This window comes from Narcine bancroftii, chromosome 5 (assembly GCF_036971445.1).
Source record: "Narcine bancroftii isolate sNarBan1 chromosome 5, sNarBan1.hap1, whole genome shotgun sequence".
Classification (NCBI taxonomy): Eukaryota; Metazoa; Chordata; class Chondrichthyes; order Torpediniformes; family Narcinidae; genus Narcine; species Narcine bancroftii.
Genome location: NC_091473.1, coordinates 79,653,400 through 79,671,772, shown reverse-complemented (window position 1 = coordinate 79,671,772; position 18,373 = coordinate 79,653,400). Strand labels below are relative to the sequence as shown.

At 42.0% G+C, this 18,373-nt stretch overlaps 1 protein-coding gene across 1 annotated transcript in view; it reads left to right on the top strand.

Moving 5' to 3' along the window:
* Window positions 1-18,373, top strand: part of stxbp3 (syntaxin binding protein 3) — a 96,083-nt gene that overhangs the window by 32,960 nt on the left and 44,750 nt on the right. The window contains exons 3-6 of the mRNA XM_069937977.1: window positions 7,562-7,643; window positions 10,474-10,550; window positions 11,537-11,612; window positions 15,333-15,433. Coding sequence (XP_069794078.1) covers window positions 7,562-7,643; window positions 10,474-10,550; window positions 11,537-11,612; window positions 15,333-15,433 — 336 coding nt within the window. The remainder of the gene's footprint in view (window positions 1-7,561; window positions 7,644-10,473; window positions 10,551-11,536; window positions 11,613-15,332; window positions 15,434-18,373) is intronic.

Sequence of the window (18,373 nt, the reverse complement as noted above, 5' to 3'; positions counted from 1 at the left end):
TTTCCATAAGAAGCATTAACAAATAAGAAATAAAATATTCAATAAATAATATTTCTCTCTAGCCTTTAAGCCAAGGATCGCACGTTGCCGAGAAGCATGCCAGGGAGCCCTCCCCAGCCCAGCCAGCAAACCCGAGCGGCATCCCCCCTCCGCCCCCTCTCCCTCCTCTGCCCCCGCCTCCGCCTGCCACAACCGCCGCCAACAACCCAAGGAGTCCCCGCTGGTCTCGCAATCTCACCGGGAATACCGTGAGAGCAGTGGAACTCGTCCGCGACCTCCACCCCAGCGGAAAGTCCGATGCCCAGCAGTACCCACCCACAGATGAAGCTCAAGGAGACGTTGGAGCTAGGCGGCGGGTCCGTTGGAGCTAGGCGACGGGTCCGTTGGAGCTAGGCGGCGGGTCCGTTGGAGCTAGGCGGCGGTGTGAATATCTAATTAACTTTCCCGTTAACTATATCGGTGTACTGCTGTGCCTGCTGTGGAAGTGCTAAAAACTACCATGGTAGTGCTTGCTGCTGTGCATGTGCTATACTTGCGCGGCGGCCAGCGGGCCAACTCTAATATATATTTAATATGATCTTGGCCCGTGGGCCAGAGTTTGACATGTGTGCTCTAGTTCTTCATATACTTGTAGAATTCCCTGGGGGTTCTCTTTATCCTTCTCACCAAGGTCTTTGATCCATTGTTTTTAATCAGCATCTTTGTTTTTCTCATTTTAAGTTGCTGTCACATTGCTATCTCAATTAGTCCTCAGGATTTCGAACTCCCAAGGATTTTTGATATTTTCTGCTATTTAGAGGGACTTCCAATAGGATTTTTTAGTTTGGAAATTTGGAAATTTATCCATTCTTCTGTGTAAGTTATGCATTAAATAATAATGATTTGCCCACTGTTTATTGGGAACATGGGAACACTAACATTGCAGCATACTTTTTAAATTCAGATCCAAGATGACATTAAATTAAGTTTAAATTATATTCCAGCAAATCCATCTTTCAGTTTCTATTCTGATGGATGGTGGGAGCCATGTGAACATTCTCAACACTTTTTTGGCTATGGCCCCCTTCGGACTCTGCTTAAGTTGTGGAACCCTTCCCAGTGAAGGACTCAAGTTTGGTTGTTTTTTTCCATTCTTTTCTCCTACCAACTACATAGAAACATTTTTTTTTAATTGTTACGAGTTGAAAAGAAAACAGGGTCATCAGGAAACCTTAAGCATAAACTCATGGATGTAAAAATTTAATAAAAAGAACTTCAAAAAATAACTTTATAAAAATGAAAATTTTAGTGTGATTCTTGAGCTGGATGTTCCTCTGCAAGTTTCTTGATGTCGGGCTCCAAATTGGATAGAGATAGTCGAAGGCCACCTCCTGTTGTGATACCAAGTCTGTTCCTGGATTTTGTCAAGGAAACTATCTTGCTGAATCCACGTTGAACTAAGTATGTTGAAGGAAAGGCATTGAAAAATATTTTGGCCTTTTCCCATAGTTTTGGAAATATATTCGGCAGATCACTCTTAACCCAAAAATCTTGTTTGATTTGAATGAAGTTACAGCGTGCAATGATATCACATTGAAGATCAATCAAATTCTCTTGAATTTCTATATCATTATTGGTGGGTTGTTCCTCAATAATATCCAATACAGGATACTGAGGTTGAACAGGTCATTAAATCTTTCCTGCAGAATTGTGTGCACATTTGCTTTAGGTGTTCATATAAACAGTACAGGCAGTCCCTGGGTTATGAATGTCCGACTTACAGACAACTCATACTTACAGGCGGAATACGCTTGACTTCCAGTGCATTGGCTCGAGTAAGGAGAATGCCATCCGCTATTTTAAGTCGGATTACGTTGCCGCTAACACTGTGTTAAGTGTGCCTACTTCAAGAAATTGACTCTAGTAGTTTTATATGCATAAAAAAGTAAAATATTTACTAAGACAAACATTTGACTAATTGACGCTAAATAAGAACCAGATGGACCTGTTCTGACTTATCTACAAATTCGACTTAAAAGAGATTATAAAGGATCTCGCTCATAACTCATGGACTGTCTGTAATGTAATTATTCTTCAGTGCCTCTGCATTTGTGTTCAGATTTGGAAATTGTAAACATTTTCCATATTTATCTAGTTTATTTTAGGCTGTGTTCAAATGCCTCCAACCTTGAAATAAAACTTGTGTTGTTTCGAACTATACAGCAAAGCCTAGCAGCAGTCATTTTCTTGCGCAATAAATGTTTTAAATCCATTCATTCTCCATGCCCCCCTATACACCTTGATCCCCCCATTAAGTATTTCAGTCCGTGACCTCCTCCCCCTCCTCTTAGATGTACTGTGGCCCTTGGGGCTTACTGCTCCCGATGAGAATGACTGATATACATGGTAACAATAGTAACCGATGTTTGTTATAGTCGCCACCTTTCCCTTTCCTCACGACCACCCAGCATATTAGTAGCAATGCATCAGGTTATCTTATTGATTGCCATCTAGAATTCTAGTTTTGATCTATGGTCAATGGTCAATTGTAAAATAATTGAAAATGCCTCATGTGGCATAAGAGACATTGTTCATCATATATGTGATATGGATGGGAAAGTAATTCCACTCCTGCTTGCTTTAGAAGAGTGCCTGCTAGAAACTCCACGTAAAGCTGTGATTTCCTCTTCCTCCATTATCAACAGTTTGTATCGTAGTTAACATAGATATAGAATTAAAAATAGTCATCTCAAGTTGTGGCAGAATTGCATCCAGGCAAAGTCAATTCCCTATGAAGAAGAGGAAAAAAGTGTTGCGTAAGAAGACTTTACAGCCTGTAAGCATAATGCTTCAGAAAATGTTTGACTTGATGCCTGTTTCAACTATTACTTACTTTACTTTGGCTTGGCTTCGCGGACGAAGATTTATGGAGGGGGTAAAAAAGTCCACGTCAGCTGCAGGCTCGTTTGTGGCTGACCAGTCCGATGCGGGACAGGCAGACACGATTGCAGCGGTTGCAAGGGAAAATTGGTTGGTTGGGGTTGGGTGTTGGGTTTTTCCTCCTTTGCCTTTTGTCAGTGAGGTGGGCTCTGCGGTCTTCTTCAAAGGAGGCTGCTGCCCGCCAAACTGTGAGGTGCCAAGATGCACAGTTTGAGGCGTTATCAGCCCACTGGCGGTGGTCAATGTGGCAGGCACCAAGAGATTTCTTTAGGCAGTCCTTGTACCTTTTCTTTGGTGCACCTCTGTCACGGTGGCCAGTGGAGAGCTCGCCATATAATACGATCTTGGGAAGGCGATGGTCCTCCATTCTGGAGACGTGACCCATCCAGCGCAGCTGGATCTTCAGCATCGTGGACTCGATGCTGTCGACCTCTGCCATCTCGAGTACCTCGACGTTAGGGGTGTGAGCGCTCCAATGGATGTTGAGGATGGAGCGGAGACAACGCTGGTGGAAGCGTTCTAGGAGCCGTAGGTGGTGCCGGTAGAGGACCCATGATTCGGAGCCGAACAGGAGTGTGGGTATGACAACGGCTCTGTATACGCTTATCTTTGTGAGGTTTTTCAGTTGGTTGTTTTTCCAGACTCTTTTGTGTAGTCTTCCAAAGGCGCTATTTGCCTTGGCGAGTCTGTTGTCTATCTCATTGTCGATCCTTGCATCTGATGAAATGGTGCAGCCGAGATAGGTAAACTGGTTGACCGTTTTGAGTTTTGTGTGCCCGATGGAGATGTGGGGGGGCTGGTAGTCATGGTGGGGAGCTGGCTGATGGAGGACCTCAGTTTTCTTCAGGCTGACTTCCAGGCCAAACATTTTGGCAGTTTCCGCAAAGCAGGACGTCAAGCGCTGAAGAGCTGGCTCTGAATGGGCAACTAAAGCGGCATCATCTGCAAAGAGTAGTTCACGGACAAGTTTCTCTTGTGTCTTGGTGTGAGCTTGCAGGCGCCTCAGATTGAAGAGACTGCCATCCGTGCGGTACCGGATGTAAACAGCGTCTTCATTGTTGGGGTCTTTCATGGCTTGGTTCAGCATCATGCTGAAGAAGATTGAAAAGAGGGTTGATGCGAGAACACAGCCTTGCTTCACGCCATTGTTAATGGAGAAGGGTTCAGAGAGCTCATTGCTGTATCTGACCCGACCTTGTTGGTTTTCGTGCAGTTGGATAATCATGTTGAGGAACTTTGGGGGACATCCGATGCGCTCTAGTATTTGCCAAAGCCCTTTCCTGCTCACGGTGTCGAAGGCTTTGGTGAGGTCAACAAAGGTGATGTAGAGTCCTTTGTTTTGTTCTCTGCACTTTTCTTGGAGCTGTCTGAGGGCAAAGACCATGTCAGTGGTTCCTCTGTTTGCGCGAAAGCCGCACTGTGATTCTGGGAGAATATTCTCAGCGACACTAGGTATTATTCTATTTAGTAGAATCCTAGCGAAGATTTTGCCTGCAATGGAGAGCAACGTGATTCCCCTGTAGTTTGAGCAGTCTGATTTCTCGCCTTTGTTTTTGTACAGGGTGATGATGGTGGCATCACGAAGATCCTGAGGCAGTTTACCTTGGTCCCAACAAAGCTTGAAAAACTCATGCAGTTTGGCATGCAGAGTTTTGCCGCCAGCCTTCCAGACTTCTGGGGGGATTCCATCCATACCTGCTGCTTTGCCACTTTTCAGTTGTTCGATTGCCTTATATGTCTCATCCAGGGTGGGAACCTCATCCAGCTCTAGCCTTAGGGGCTGTTGAGGGAGCTGGAGCAGGGCGGAATCTTGGACTGAGCGGTTGGTACTGAAAAGAGATTGGAAGTGTTCTGACCATCGGTTGAGGATGGAGATCTTGTCGCTGAGGAGGACTTTGCCGTCTGAGCTGCGCAGCGGGCTTTGGACTTGGGGTGAGGGGCCGTACACAGCCTTTAGAGCCTCGTAGAAACCCCTGAAGTCGCCAATGTCCGCGCTGAGCTGTGTTCGTTTGGCGAGGCTAGTCCACCACTCATTTTGGATCTCCCGGAGTTTGCGCTGAAGATGGCTGCATGCGTGACGGAAGGCTTGTTTCTTCTCTGGACAGGACGGCTTTGTAAGGTGAGCCTGGTGGGCAGCTCGCTTCTTTGCCAGCAGCTCCTGGATTTCCTGGCTGTTTTCGTCAAACCAGTCCTTGTTTTTCCTGGAGGAGAAGCCCAGTACCTCTTCAGTGGATTGCAGTATGGTAGCCTTCAACTGATCCCAGAGGGTTTCAGGGGACGGGTCCGTGAGGCGGGTTGCAACGTCGAGCTTTGCTTTGAGGTTTGCCTGGAAGTTTCCTCTCGCTTCGTCTGACTGCAGTTTTCCAACATTGAACCTCTTTCTGGGGGCTTTATTGTTCCTGGGCTTTGGCTTGAAGTGAAGGTTGAGCTTGCAGCGAACCAGCCGGTGGTCAGTGTGGCATTCCGCGCTAGGCATGACCCTGGTGTGGAGCACATCTTGTTTGTCACTTTCTCGCACCAGGATGTAGTCCAGGAGGTGCCAGTGTTTGGATCGGGGATGCATCCAGGTGGTCTTAAGGCTGTCCCTCTGCTGAAAAAGGGTGTTTGTAATGACAAGCCGCTGTTCTGCGCAGAGCTCCAACAGGAGGCGCCCATTGTCGTTGCACTTGCCGACGCCATGCTTGCCCAGGATTCCTGGCCAGGTTTCTGAGTCTTTGCCGACACGAGCGTTGAAGTCGCCCAGGATGACAACCTTGTCGGCTGTAGGGGTACGTTGGATGAGGTTGCGCAGGTCGGTGTAGAACTTGTTCTTTTCTGCTGGTTCCGCCTGGAGGGTTGGAGCATAGACACTGATGAGGGTGATGTGACGCTTGTTTTGAAGTGGGAGTCGCATGGACATGATTCGGTCCGAGAGGCCTGTCGGAAGGTTTTCGAGTTTGGAGGCAATGAAGCTCTTGACCATGAAGCCTACACCAGATAGGCGTCGTTCATCCGAAGGCTTGCCAGACCAGTAGAGTGTGTAGCCCGCGCCGCGTTCTTGGAGGCTGCCTACACCTGCCAGGCGGACTTCACTGAGAGCGGCTATGTCGATGTCAAGTCTGAGGAGTTCATGTGCAATGAGGGCAGACCGACATTCAGGTCGGTGGCTGTCAGTCTTGTCTAGCATGGTTCTGATGTTCCAGCATGCTAGCTTGAGTTTGTGAGCATCTTTTGAGGGGGAGGACGTGGAGGGGGAGGACGTGGAGGGGGAGGACGTGGAGGGGGAGGACGTGGAGGGGGAGGACGTTGAGGGGGAGGACGTTGAGGGGGAGGACGTGGACCTGTCCTCGGGCCTGCGCAAAGGAGCTTTTAGGTGGAGTGCAGTGCGCGCAGTACTGGCCCCACCCTTTACACCCATGGTTCGTGTGCCGTGGCCAAGCAAGCTGGGACGTGGCAGCGAGGTCCTTGGGTCGTAGGTTTTATATCGGAGTGGCCTTCTCCTATGCAGGTTTCTTACCCGGGCTGGAGGGGCCTGCCTCCCCTCCTAGGTCGGTCCATACTGCCCGGACCGGGGCCGAGGCCGCCGCAGTTCACCCTGTGCCTGGACTGGGGCCACCGCCTCCCACTCCCTGCCCGGACCGGGGCCTCCGCCTGCCTCACTCGACCGAGGCCGGGGCCGCCGTCTCCCCCTTGCTCCTGCCCATATCGGGGCCGCCGCCGTCTACCCTTCGCCCGGACCGGGGCCGGGGCCGCTGCTGCTCTCCCTGTGCCTGGACTGGGGCCGCCGCCTCCCACTCCCTGTCCGGACCGGGACAACTATTAACCGAATGGAAATAACAATAATGAGTCACCTAACGTCCACAATACATTCTGTGAAATAGGATGTTATGCAATTTGGACATTGTGCGAACACCATATTACAGAATATACTTAGCAAAGCTACAACAGTCAAGAGACGCGCCATACATGAGATTGGATGGTGCTGCGTACGAGTTGATGCATACATTGCTATATGGTAAACTTTTTATTTGTAAGTAGGGAAAGTTCATATTAAAATTACAATAGAAACAGTACATACATAAGGCAGTAGCCTAAGTGTTTATTATGATTATCAAGACATATGTATTCTAGGTTATATATGTACTGTACCATTATACACCTCGAAGCACAATATATATGTACTGTACCATTATACGCCTCGAAGCACAATATATATGTACTGTACCATTATACGCCTCGAAGCACAATATATATGTACTGTACCATTATACGCCTCGAAGCACAATATATATGTACTGTACCATTATACGCCTCGAAGCACAATATATATGTACTGTACCATTATACGCCTCGAAGCACAATATATATGTACTGTACCATTATACGCCTCGAAGCACAATATATATGTACTGTACCATTATACGCCTCGAAGCACAATTGCTGTGCGTACAAGAGACATGAGATACACATGTTGCATGCGGGAAGCTGTAATGTTCGATACGTCTGGTTACATCCACTACATCCTGTTCTCCAAGTGGGATTTCTGAACTATTATAACCTTATGCGGCCACAGACCTATATGCAGTTGGACGTTGCCTGAACAGACGTTATGCAGAGCATAACTGTACTACAAGAATCTGAAGTTGTCCCTTTGTACTTGCAGATTCTTATTTTGGACCATTACACCACAAAGCTGCTCTCCTCTTGCTGCAAGATGTCCACACTCATGGCTGAAAATATTAGTGGTATGTACACTTGTTATCTGACCATGACTGAATTTCTATAATCTTATATTTCTTTTGTTTTTGTTGTCAGTTTATTGTAAATTTACCAATGAGATGACTTATAAAAGGAAGAAATGACATCTGTTTGAGATTTATGTTTTCCCTTCATCCACCTATCTCCATTTTCCCAATTTTTAAGCTCAGTCCTCAACCTCAACCATTTTACTCAGAAATTTAAAGTTAAAGAAATTATTTTCCTTTTTCCTCAACTTTACAAATTCTACTAACATAGATCACAGAACAATATAACACAGGAACAGCTCCTTCAGTCCAAAGACAATGTCAGATTGACCCTCCGAAGTACTCAATCAAACTGGTTCAGCAAATCAGTAATGACTTAATATCTTGCTTCAGTAATGTTTTGCCATGGTATAAGTAGGTTTGGAGGGATGAGGAATTTTTAGTAAAATATTCAGCTACAGAACAAAATGTTGATACAAAATGACACACAAAAATTATTGAAACTCATTGTCAGATTATATCACTTCTGATTTGGTTCACTAGAAAGATGAATGCTTCAATAAGGATGTTAACATTATGGTCTGATCCATTTAGATTCTGTTGGAGTCTATTTAAACAGAAAGTCCTAATCTGTCAGCACCTGTCAATCTTCACAAAGATGCCCTGAATTTAAAAAAGAGTGAACATCCTGAAGGCGGAATGAGAGGACTTAGCTGAGTAAATCATAATACACCTGAAAGCATTTTTAAGCTAGAACAGTGTCTTTTGTAGCTAATAAATAACGTTTGAAAGCTCAACCAAGCTGATTTTTTTTTTAACAATACTATACTGAAATTACTGCATTGTCAGAACTGCAGGCCTTTGGATAGGATTTTTGACTACTTCCCTTTTATGGAGGTATCATTATTCACTAAGTTTTCTTTCATTGTGTTTGTCAGCTTCCCTTCTCAATCAATAGCAACAAAAACAAATAAAATGAAATAAACTGTTTATTGATAGGGCCTTGCTGTATACAAAATGGCTGAGACATACATCAACATAGTCAGGCACTGCACTGCATACACTGTACTTGTATGCAAAATGGTATGACATGCTCCTGATGTAATTTTAAAAAAAGTCTTCTCTTTCTCTCTTTGATGATATAAGGGAGGCAAGCAATGCAAATTAAGTGCCTAAGATCTAATGCCTGTTCAGGAACAGAGGGATCTGTGTATCTCTCTGTTTGGGAGGCAAGGATAGTTTAGCAGTTAGTGCAATACTATCAGTGCCAGGTACCCAGATTTGAATCCATTGCTCTCTGCAAGGAGTTTGTACATTCTTATCATGGGGTTTCTTCCCACTTTCCAAAGAGTATGGGTTCATTAGTAATTGGTCACATGGCTGTAATTGGGTCAGAAGGACCTGTTACTGTGCATCTCTAAATTAAAATGAAATTGTCTTTGAAAGGGGCAAGATTTGTAAAGAGCAACAATCAGCTAGAGGAACTCACCGGGTCAAGCAGCATCAATGGAAGAAAAGGAATGGTCAATGTTCTAGTTCAGAGCTCTTCATCAAGACTGAGAATATGCAGGGGAGATAGCCAGTATAATGAGGACAGGATGGGTGGGGTAGGGCATGGAACAGTGAGGAATTGGTGAAGGATAGTGAACAGATGGTGTGTCAGAGGCAGTTGATTGACAGGTGCCAGACTAAGGCATAGAGAGGCAAGAAATAACATGGGGATCAGATAGAGGAAAGATGAGCCAAATAAGGTGAAGTTGAGACAGATACAGGGGGTGATTATGAAACCATGCACATAACGAGTCAATTAGGAACGATTAAAACAGTGGTTTTCAAACTTTTTCTTCCCACTCACCTACTACTTTAAGTAATCCCTTACTAATCACAGAGCACTTATGGCATAGGGAATACTTAAAGTGGTAGGTGAGTGGAAAGAAAAAGTTTGAAAACCACTGCTGTAGACCAAGCAGGTGAATGTAAGGTGTGTTCCTCTAACTTACTTTAGAGGTGGGGAAGGCCAAGGATTTTCAGGACAGTGTGAGAATGGGAAGGGAAGTTGAAGCTTGGGCTGGTCATTGTAGACAGAGAGTAGATGCAAAACAGTCCCCAAATCCAGTGTGAAGGAGGTTTACATTTGGAGGACGTAGCCTTGTAAATTTGTTGGAAACAGAGATAATCAAGCCTTTGAAAAGATATTTGAATCATCAACTGAAGGAAAATAGTTTGCAGGGCTATGCTGAAAGAGAAGAGGAATGGGATTGACAGAATTGTTTGACAGAGAGCCAGCTTATTGCAGGAGTAAAATTTCAATGATTATGCTCGCAATCAAGAAAGAGAAAGGAAACATTACTTTTTTCCACATTCCAAATTGTTGTCTGGATTGGATATTGGATATTAATTTTATTATGTTAAATGATCCAATGATCAATCTAATAAATTGATCTATCCTTATGATGAAATAAATGGTTTGAGTTCCTTTTTAATACCATTGACGTGCAACAACAATATAAAAAACATTTCAAGCTCTTTGTTTATACTTCTGTGTGCATTCAATAAAACTGCATTAATTTATTTCATTACTTCTCCTTGCTCTCATGTGAGGATGTATTGTGGGGTGCAGTCCTCTGGGCACTAAAGCCCCAAATTTTAGTTGCTTATTTATGTACAAATGACAAAGAGAATATGGGAAAGAATGTCAATCTTATTATAGTTTGTCCAGATGCTGAGCGTGTGATTTTATTAGATTTGTATCGGCCCACAATTGATCATGCAATGACTAATACCAATAATTCTTTTTGGAATTGCACTTACTCTGAATGTTTGTCCTTAGTTGTTGAAGACCTACACAAAAATCGTGAGCCAGTTCCAGATATGAAGGCCATCTACTTCATTACTCCAACAGAAAAGGTGGTTTGTTTCAGTGTTAGTAAAGCTCTTAGAAAGAGGAATGCATGCTTCTGATACAGAATATAAAGTTGTAACTCGAAAGAATTATTTTCACTGCTGAACATTAAAATTGTTATATCCAGGGAAAATTTGTACAACTAACCTAAAAAAATCAGAGGGGCACAAGAGAAACTTGTCTTCATCATTTGTATGCTGCTTTATTTCTTGTTAAGTTATTTATTATTGTTGTAACCTCAATGGATATACAGCTACTCCCCAATTTGCGACCTATGTCCATCCGCACATACAATCAAATGCCTTTAAAAAAATTAAGAAAAAATATAAAATTTATGTGGATTATGTTGTATTTGACAAACTATAACAGATATACAGGGCATGTAAAAGCCAAAATTTGCGTACTTACCTTGTTAGCCGGCGTCCTGGGGTCCAGCTGGGTGTGGCCATCTTGATTCCTATGCATATGCGTGAGTCTCCGATTGGCACATGCATGATGGGTTTGCATATTGGAGTTCGGTTGGTGGACGTGTGAGAATTAAGGGTGCGAATTCAATGTCGTTAGGGCGCTTAACTCTCGTGCATGCGCCAACCGAACTCCAATATGCAAACCCACTGCGCATGCACCTACCGAAGACTTATGCATGTGCATAGGAACCAAGATAGCTGTGCCCAGCTGACAGACCCAGGACACCGACTAATCAGGTAAGTACGTCCATTCCGAGATACGACCGGTCATCCAGAATGGAACTCGGACATATGTCGGGGAATACCTGTATACAAAATGTAAGATTTTTGTTTGTAGAGTTATTAATATCTTGAACATTTACAAAAATCTTGTGAGCAATTTTAAGGCAAACGCTTCCAACAAAAAAAAAATTGTTGAAACATTTGAGTTTCAATGAAGGGGAAAGTGTATTCAAGTAAATATTTGTGAATTATTCTGCTTGCAAACTGTGTTTGCTGAAACCATTTGTTCCTTTATTTCTCAGTCAGTAGAAGCACTAATAAATGATTTCAGAAAAAGGAATCACAAGTATAAAGCTGCTTATGTTTACTTCACTGACTGTAAGTTCCTGTTTTTTTCTTGGTCCAAAATAATTCCATTGCTATATTGTATGTGTCTTCATCTAGATATGTCCAGTCTACTCTGTAAGATTTACATGACCTAGGCAAGTCAGTACTGATTCACTGGTTAGAGACATGTAAAGGGTAGTTATTTTTGTCAATTATTCATTAGTGGATAAATCCTAAATTTGTAAATTGGCAGTATACTAGTGTTGGCTCCTTAATACATAACCACAAAAACATATTTAAACTTGTATCTTATCTCTGGGGGGCCCCAAATATTTAGTCAATTATTTTCTGAATATAAAAGGAAAAAACAACTACAGTGCCCTTCATAATGTTTGGAACAAAGACACTTTTAAAAAAATTTGCACCTGTGCACCACAGTTTTAAATTTGTAATCAAGCATGTAGTTAAAGGGCACATTCCAGATTTTATTTAAGGTTATTTCTATACCTTTTGGTTTGACCATGTAGAAATTACAGCACTTTTAATACATAGTCTCCTCATTTCAGGGCACTCTTATGTTTAGGACATTTGGCTTCACAGGTGTTTGTGAATACTCAGGTATGTTTAATTGATGCAGGTATAAGAGAGTGAGGCTTGCGTCTAAGCTTTTGATCACCTTTGGAGTCCGTAGTTGCCATTTTTCAACAAGGACCAGAGTTGTGCTAATGTAAGTCAAAGAAGCCATTACGAGGTTGAAAAAACAAGAATAAAACAGGAAGAGATATCACCCAAACTTTAGGATTACCAAAATCAACTGTTTGGAACATCATTAAGAAGAAAGAGCATACTGGTGAGCTCAATAATTGCAAAGGGACTGCTATTCCAAGGAAGACCACCACTGTTGATGACAGAAAAATTCTCATCATAATTAAGAAAAATCCCCAAATGCCTGACTGACAGTTCAGAAACACTCTTAAGGATGCAAGTGTGGATGTGTCAATAACAACTGTCCACAAAAGACTTCAAGAACAGAAATACAGAGGCTACACTGATGCAAACCACTAGTTGTCCACAGAAAGGATGGCCAGATTACATTTTATCAATAAGTATGTAAAAGAGCCTGCAGAATTCTGGAAAAAGGTCTTGTGTACAGATGAGACCAAGATTAACCTGTTTCAGAGATGGCAAGAGAAAAGTGTGGAGGCGTAAAGAAGCTGCCCAAGAACTAAAGTACACCACCTTTGCCATGGTTTGCATCTTGCAGTGTAGCGTCTGTATTTCTGTTCATAAAGTCTTCTGCAGACAGTAGTCATCCACACCTGCCTCCTGAAGAGTGTTTCTGATCTGTTGGACATATATTTGGGGATTTTTCTTCATTATGATGAGACTTCTTCTGTCTTCAACAGTGGTGGTCTTCCTTGGAATACCAGTCCCTTTGTGATTACTGAGCTCAATCCAGTACGCTCTTTCTTCTTAATAATGCTATAAACAATTGATTTTGGTCATCCTAAGGTTTGGACGATGTCTCTTACTGTTTTATTCTTGTTTTTCAGCCTCATAATGGCTTCTTTGACTTTCATTGGCACAACTCTGGTCCTCAAGTTAAAACATGGCAACTGGAGCCTCCAAAGGTAATCAAAAGCTTGGAAGCAAGCCTAGCTCTCTTATACCTGCACCAGTGAAGCAATTAAACATAACTGAGAAATCTCAAACTCCTGGGAAGCCAAATGTCCCAAACATTATAGTGCTGTGAAATAAGGGAACTATGTATAAAAATAGTGCTGTAATTTCTAAATGGTCAAACCAAGATGTATACAAATAACCTTGAATAAAATCTGGAATGTGCACTTTAATTACATATGAATTCTTTGATTACAAACTTAAAACTGTGGAGCACGGGGGCAAATAAATGAAAAAAAAAAGTCCTTGTCCCAAACATTATGGAGGGCACTGCATATAATTCACTTGCTAATTTGGTCATTTCTATTTGAGCTGGATATGTTAATGACCAATATGCTTAGGCTAATGAATTTTCATCTGAATAAGATGAGCTTTAAAAGCTAAGTATGATTTAATGACACTAATTTATATTTGCTATTAATATATGTGATTAATTCATTATATCCAAAATGAAAGCAAACTGTGATTGCAGTAAAAAAAAATGATTGTTTCCAACTATCCAGTAAGGTTCTGTGTTGCGTTCTGAATTGAAATCAACATATTTGCAATGTACTAAGTCAATCTATATGCTTTATTACATGAAGTCTGAATGAGAACATATAAGGAATCAGAAATCTAGGGCCACTCCTTTTCAAACAATGAAAAGTTCTGTGATAGTAGAAATTTGCCTTTGGTCAGCATTATAGATTTTGATTACCAGTAATGTCTACGCAACATAAAAACAACACAATGGCATATCCAGTAGAGTTGCTACCTCACAGCTCTTCAATCCAAGTTTGATCCTGACCTCTGGTGCTTTCTATGTGGATTTTTCTTGCTGTTCCTCTGATTGTGTGGCTTTCCTATTATTGCACTGGCTTCCTTTCACATCTGAAGATGTGTGAGTTGGGAGGTGAATGGGTCAGATATAGTAAATTGCCTCTAGTGTGTTGATGAGTGGCAAAATTTGGAAGGGGGATGATGGTTGGTGCACATTTGGCAGACCTGAGGATGTTTCCTGACTGACTCTTTTAGTCCAGTTGTGGAATGAACAAGCAGCACTCTTACAGTTTTATCATTAAAGAATAAAAACAGATTTCTCTGGGTTCACACAGCATGCTTGCAGAACAGTTTGCTTCCTGTTTCTTACTTCCATTGAGAATTTAGTAGAAACGTCTCTTGAAAGCAAAGGTACATCTCAGCCTAAGAGCTAATTACACAGGTCATGATCTAACTGTGCAGATCCTGGAAGAACTTGAGATGAAAGTTGATCATTTTTTTGAGAATGATTGGAAACTGCAGTAGTCAAATATCTTGGGCATGTTGATATTCAGAATTTACGTTGATTGAACTTGTAGTCCTGCACTGTCAGACAGATGTCATCTCCTCCTTAAGACCATGGAGTGGGAAGTTAAGTTAAAAATAAGCTTTTTAGAATTATCCATTGTTCTAAATTATGCCTATGAGCACAAAATATCTAACCAATGGAAGTTTGTGGGTGTGGAGTTTGTGTAGCGTGTTCTGAAGCTCATTCCTAAAGGTTCTACCTTCTGTTTGTCCTCAGATTCAACTTTACCCTGCACTTACAACCTCTCATTGCAAATGTATTTCTCTTATTGCCTCGGTCTCTAATCTCATCTTTAATTAAGGACTAGAAATTTCTAAGGTCCTGAAAAGGTGCCTGATCCATTATTTATACTCATTTGCCCTTTTTGGAAAGGAATAATTGTGTTCTTACTGTCACAATGATTGAAACAAAGGTGTGGGACTCTGGATTTAGTCAAATTCAATGGTACATTCTCAATGTACAGTAAAATCCTTGTCATCCAGAATTCAAGCTACTGGCAAAAAAAATTGTGGAAAATAAATAGATTTTAAAAAAAGGAAGTTTAAAATTAGTGCCCCTAGTGGTTAGTTTGCCAAACACGCAACATGCAATCTCAAGCAATTGGCAAATACACTTATCCGGTATCTACCAATTCCCATTGGTGTTGGTTTTTACTGTATTGACATTCCCAGTTTAATAATTTATTAAGGATGTACTTGATCTGTCAAGTGCAGACTGATCGATGTTCTCTTTTAACTGAAATAACCTTTCTTTTTCAATTCTAGATTGCCCGGATAATCTCTTCAGTCAATTAAAAAACACATGTTCAAAACCCATAAAATGTTGCAAAGAAGTGAACCTTTCATTTCTTTCACATGAATCTCAGGTACTTTAAAATATATATGCATTTTTTTTTTAATTTCAAATTTGTGGTGTTTAATTCAGCATATTATAAGCAAATATGTTGTTTGACTAAAGGAGGTGAAGTAACCTTGCTCTTTCTCATGAAGAAGAGGGAAGGCTACATCTTGAGTAATACATTGAAAACCTCTCCCTCTCAAGTTTACATTCATGCAAATGCACTTGTTTTACTCATAAATAGTGTGTCAAGTATTATACTTTAAGTCATTGGACCTTGTAGAATTACAGTCCATGAAATGTTATGGCCATTTAACTTTATCATTGAGACACAAGAATCTGGTGAAGCTGGAAACTCGAGCAAAAAACAAACTGCTGGAGGAACTCAGTGGGCCTGGCAGCATCTGTGGAGGAAAATGGACAATCGACATTGTGGATTGAAATCCTACTTCAGGGATGCAAAAGGAGAGGGAGGACAGGGTAATAGTAAAGAGAGTGAAGAGAGGTGGAGGAGGCTGAGGACAGACAGGTCAGTGTGGGAATGGGGATGGAATTAAAATGGCTGGCAGCTGGGAGCACCATTTGACCTGTGAGGATTGACACAGGTTCTCGGCAAACTTAGTAGGATGAATCTGGTTTTTTGTTGAGAAAACATCAGGACATGGAAAAATCACCTCTTTTTTAATTGGCTCTCCTCTGCTCTTCCTTACCATTCATTAGAAAGGTAAGAAAAGCCATTAGGTTCCTATAGTTATTCCAAAATTTCCTGCCCAATATTTTTCCACTGTCCTACAGAATAAATCAGATTAATTTTTATGTGATCACACACCTGTTATCCAATTTCCAGAATAATTAGCCTCACCTTTAAGATTCCAAACATTTGCAGGCTATATAAATAAGAAAGAAAGGCTACTTACCATTCATTTTTTCACACTGACATTCTTTAACCTTATTTCAAAAGGTTGTGGAATGGACATTAAGGAAACGTGACATATGGGAGAATGCAGTTGCTGGAATCTAAAGCTGGAGGAGCTCAACTAGTTGAGCAACATCAGTGGGAGGAATAAAAAGGTCACAATTTTGAGCGGAAACTCTTCATCATCACTGATACAGCTTGACCTGCTGAGATCCTCCAGCAGATTGTGTTTAGATAAAGGAAATTTAAGTCAAGGAAACATGCTTCGTCTTGCAGGACAAAAAAAGTGGCAGCTCTGCTGGAGCTGCTGTAATGACAGCTCTGCCGCTGGCATGGACTTGCAGAGAGCAGGGAGTGGAGACACAACGCTCCTGCGAGGTCCAACCGCCTAGTCGAACTGCTGCTAGCTCCATACAGGCTTTGAAGGAGCCAACGGTAGTTTTAATTAAAATGCCGTGATCGCGGGGTCTAACCAAGATGGCAGCGCCTATGATCGGCAGCAGTCACAACAGGTTGTAGATTCTAGGGAAGCGGAGGTCTGGCACAAGGCATCAGAAAATGGGGAGACCAATCCTCTGTGTGAGAAGGAGAAGCAGAGGAGATGATCCACAGGACGGTGACCAGGGCAGCAGACCAGTGAGAGATTCTGCGGCTGAAGGACCAACATCAGCAGCAGGCTATTGGTGGCTCAAGGAGAGGACCCCACGTAGGCTGTGGGCTGCTGGAGACTGCGGTCAAGAGACTCGCACCAGGCTGCAGACTGCTGGAGACTAGCTCGAAACTGACTGAAAGGAGTACTAGGTATTGGAACTGGGATGCAAGAGGGTGCAGAAGCGCTGAAGGATTCCTAATCGTATCGGAGGTTTGGATTTGGAGCTCAGGTTACTGTTGGTTTGGACTGAACTCTGTGTGGCTGCGGGAGCACTGGAGGTGAATCAACAGACACTCAGTGACTCTGGGGGATCTCTCATTTGCTTCTCTTTCTCTGACTGTAAGAGGCGCTTCAGGCAATTTCTGTCGATGGCGAATCTGTCTGCTTTACACTATTTTTATCACATGACAATAAATTGAATCTTGAAAAGAAAATAATCCAGGGACTTATTTGTTTACATGGCTCTTAGCTGATCCAAGTAGAAAAGATATGGAGAGAGTTGAGAGAAATCATAACAGAGCATTTTCTTTTGGGAAATGGCATTGCAAAGATAGGAAGCAATTGCAGTCAGAACTACAAAAGTTGTATGCCAATCGTTTCAGTGAAGAAAATTAAAGTTAAACTTTTGCATTGTATTAATGCACATTGAAGGAGCTTTCCCAAGCCACCTTCTGTATCTGTTCTTCCTAAGATGAGCAGCAGTTGGCTGTCGAGCACAAATTTTGTCTTAGATTATCAATTTAATCTTGTTGCCATAGTTGGTGGAAGTGAGCAGTGATCACGGACTGGTACCTTGCTGAACAACAGGACTAGTGTCTTATCTTTTAGACCACTGAGATTTAGGAATGGTGAAAGAAGTTGTGTGAAAGAGAAGTAAAGAATGGGAAATTAAAGATAGAAGACATTTTTAAAAACTCTGGAAAGAAAAGGGAAAAGCAAGGAAAAAAAGAACTGTAGTAAAATTAGAACTTCAAAAGTAAACCTCCATTTATCGCCTGCAGGAATAATAAAAGTATGGTCCCATATGTGGGCATTATACATTTAGTAGATTTTGCAGTTATTTACAGTACAAATACAGCAAACTAATGACAGGGAAGTTGACAATAAAATCCCTTTATCACAAGGGGAGTGACGGATTCACAATTCCAATCTAACGCTGTTTTCCTCTATAACACAAATAATTGTGTTTTTACACATCAAAAACCAGATTTTTTTTTATCCTGCAGATACTACAAGAAAGGTCTGGCTCATTTTCTGAGATAATGGAATAAAAATTATGTGGTTACGTAAATGCTAAAAGTGAATTCTTCACTGATGTCTCTGTGTAGTAGCATTTCAGTGTTTTCAAGAAGGTAGAGGATCATGTGAGAGACTGTTTTACTGCTTAAATAATATTTTGT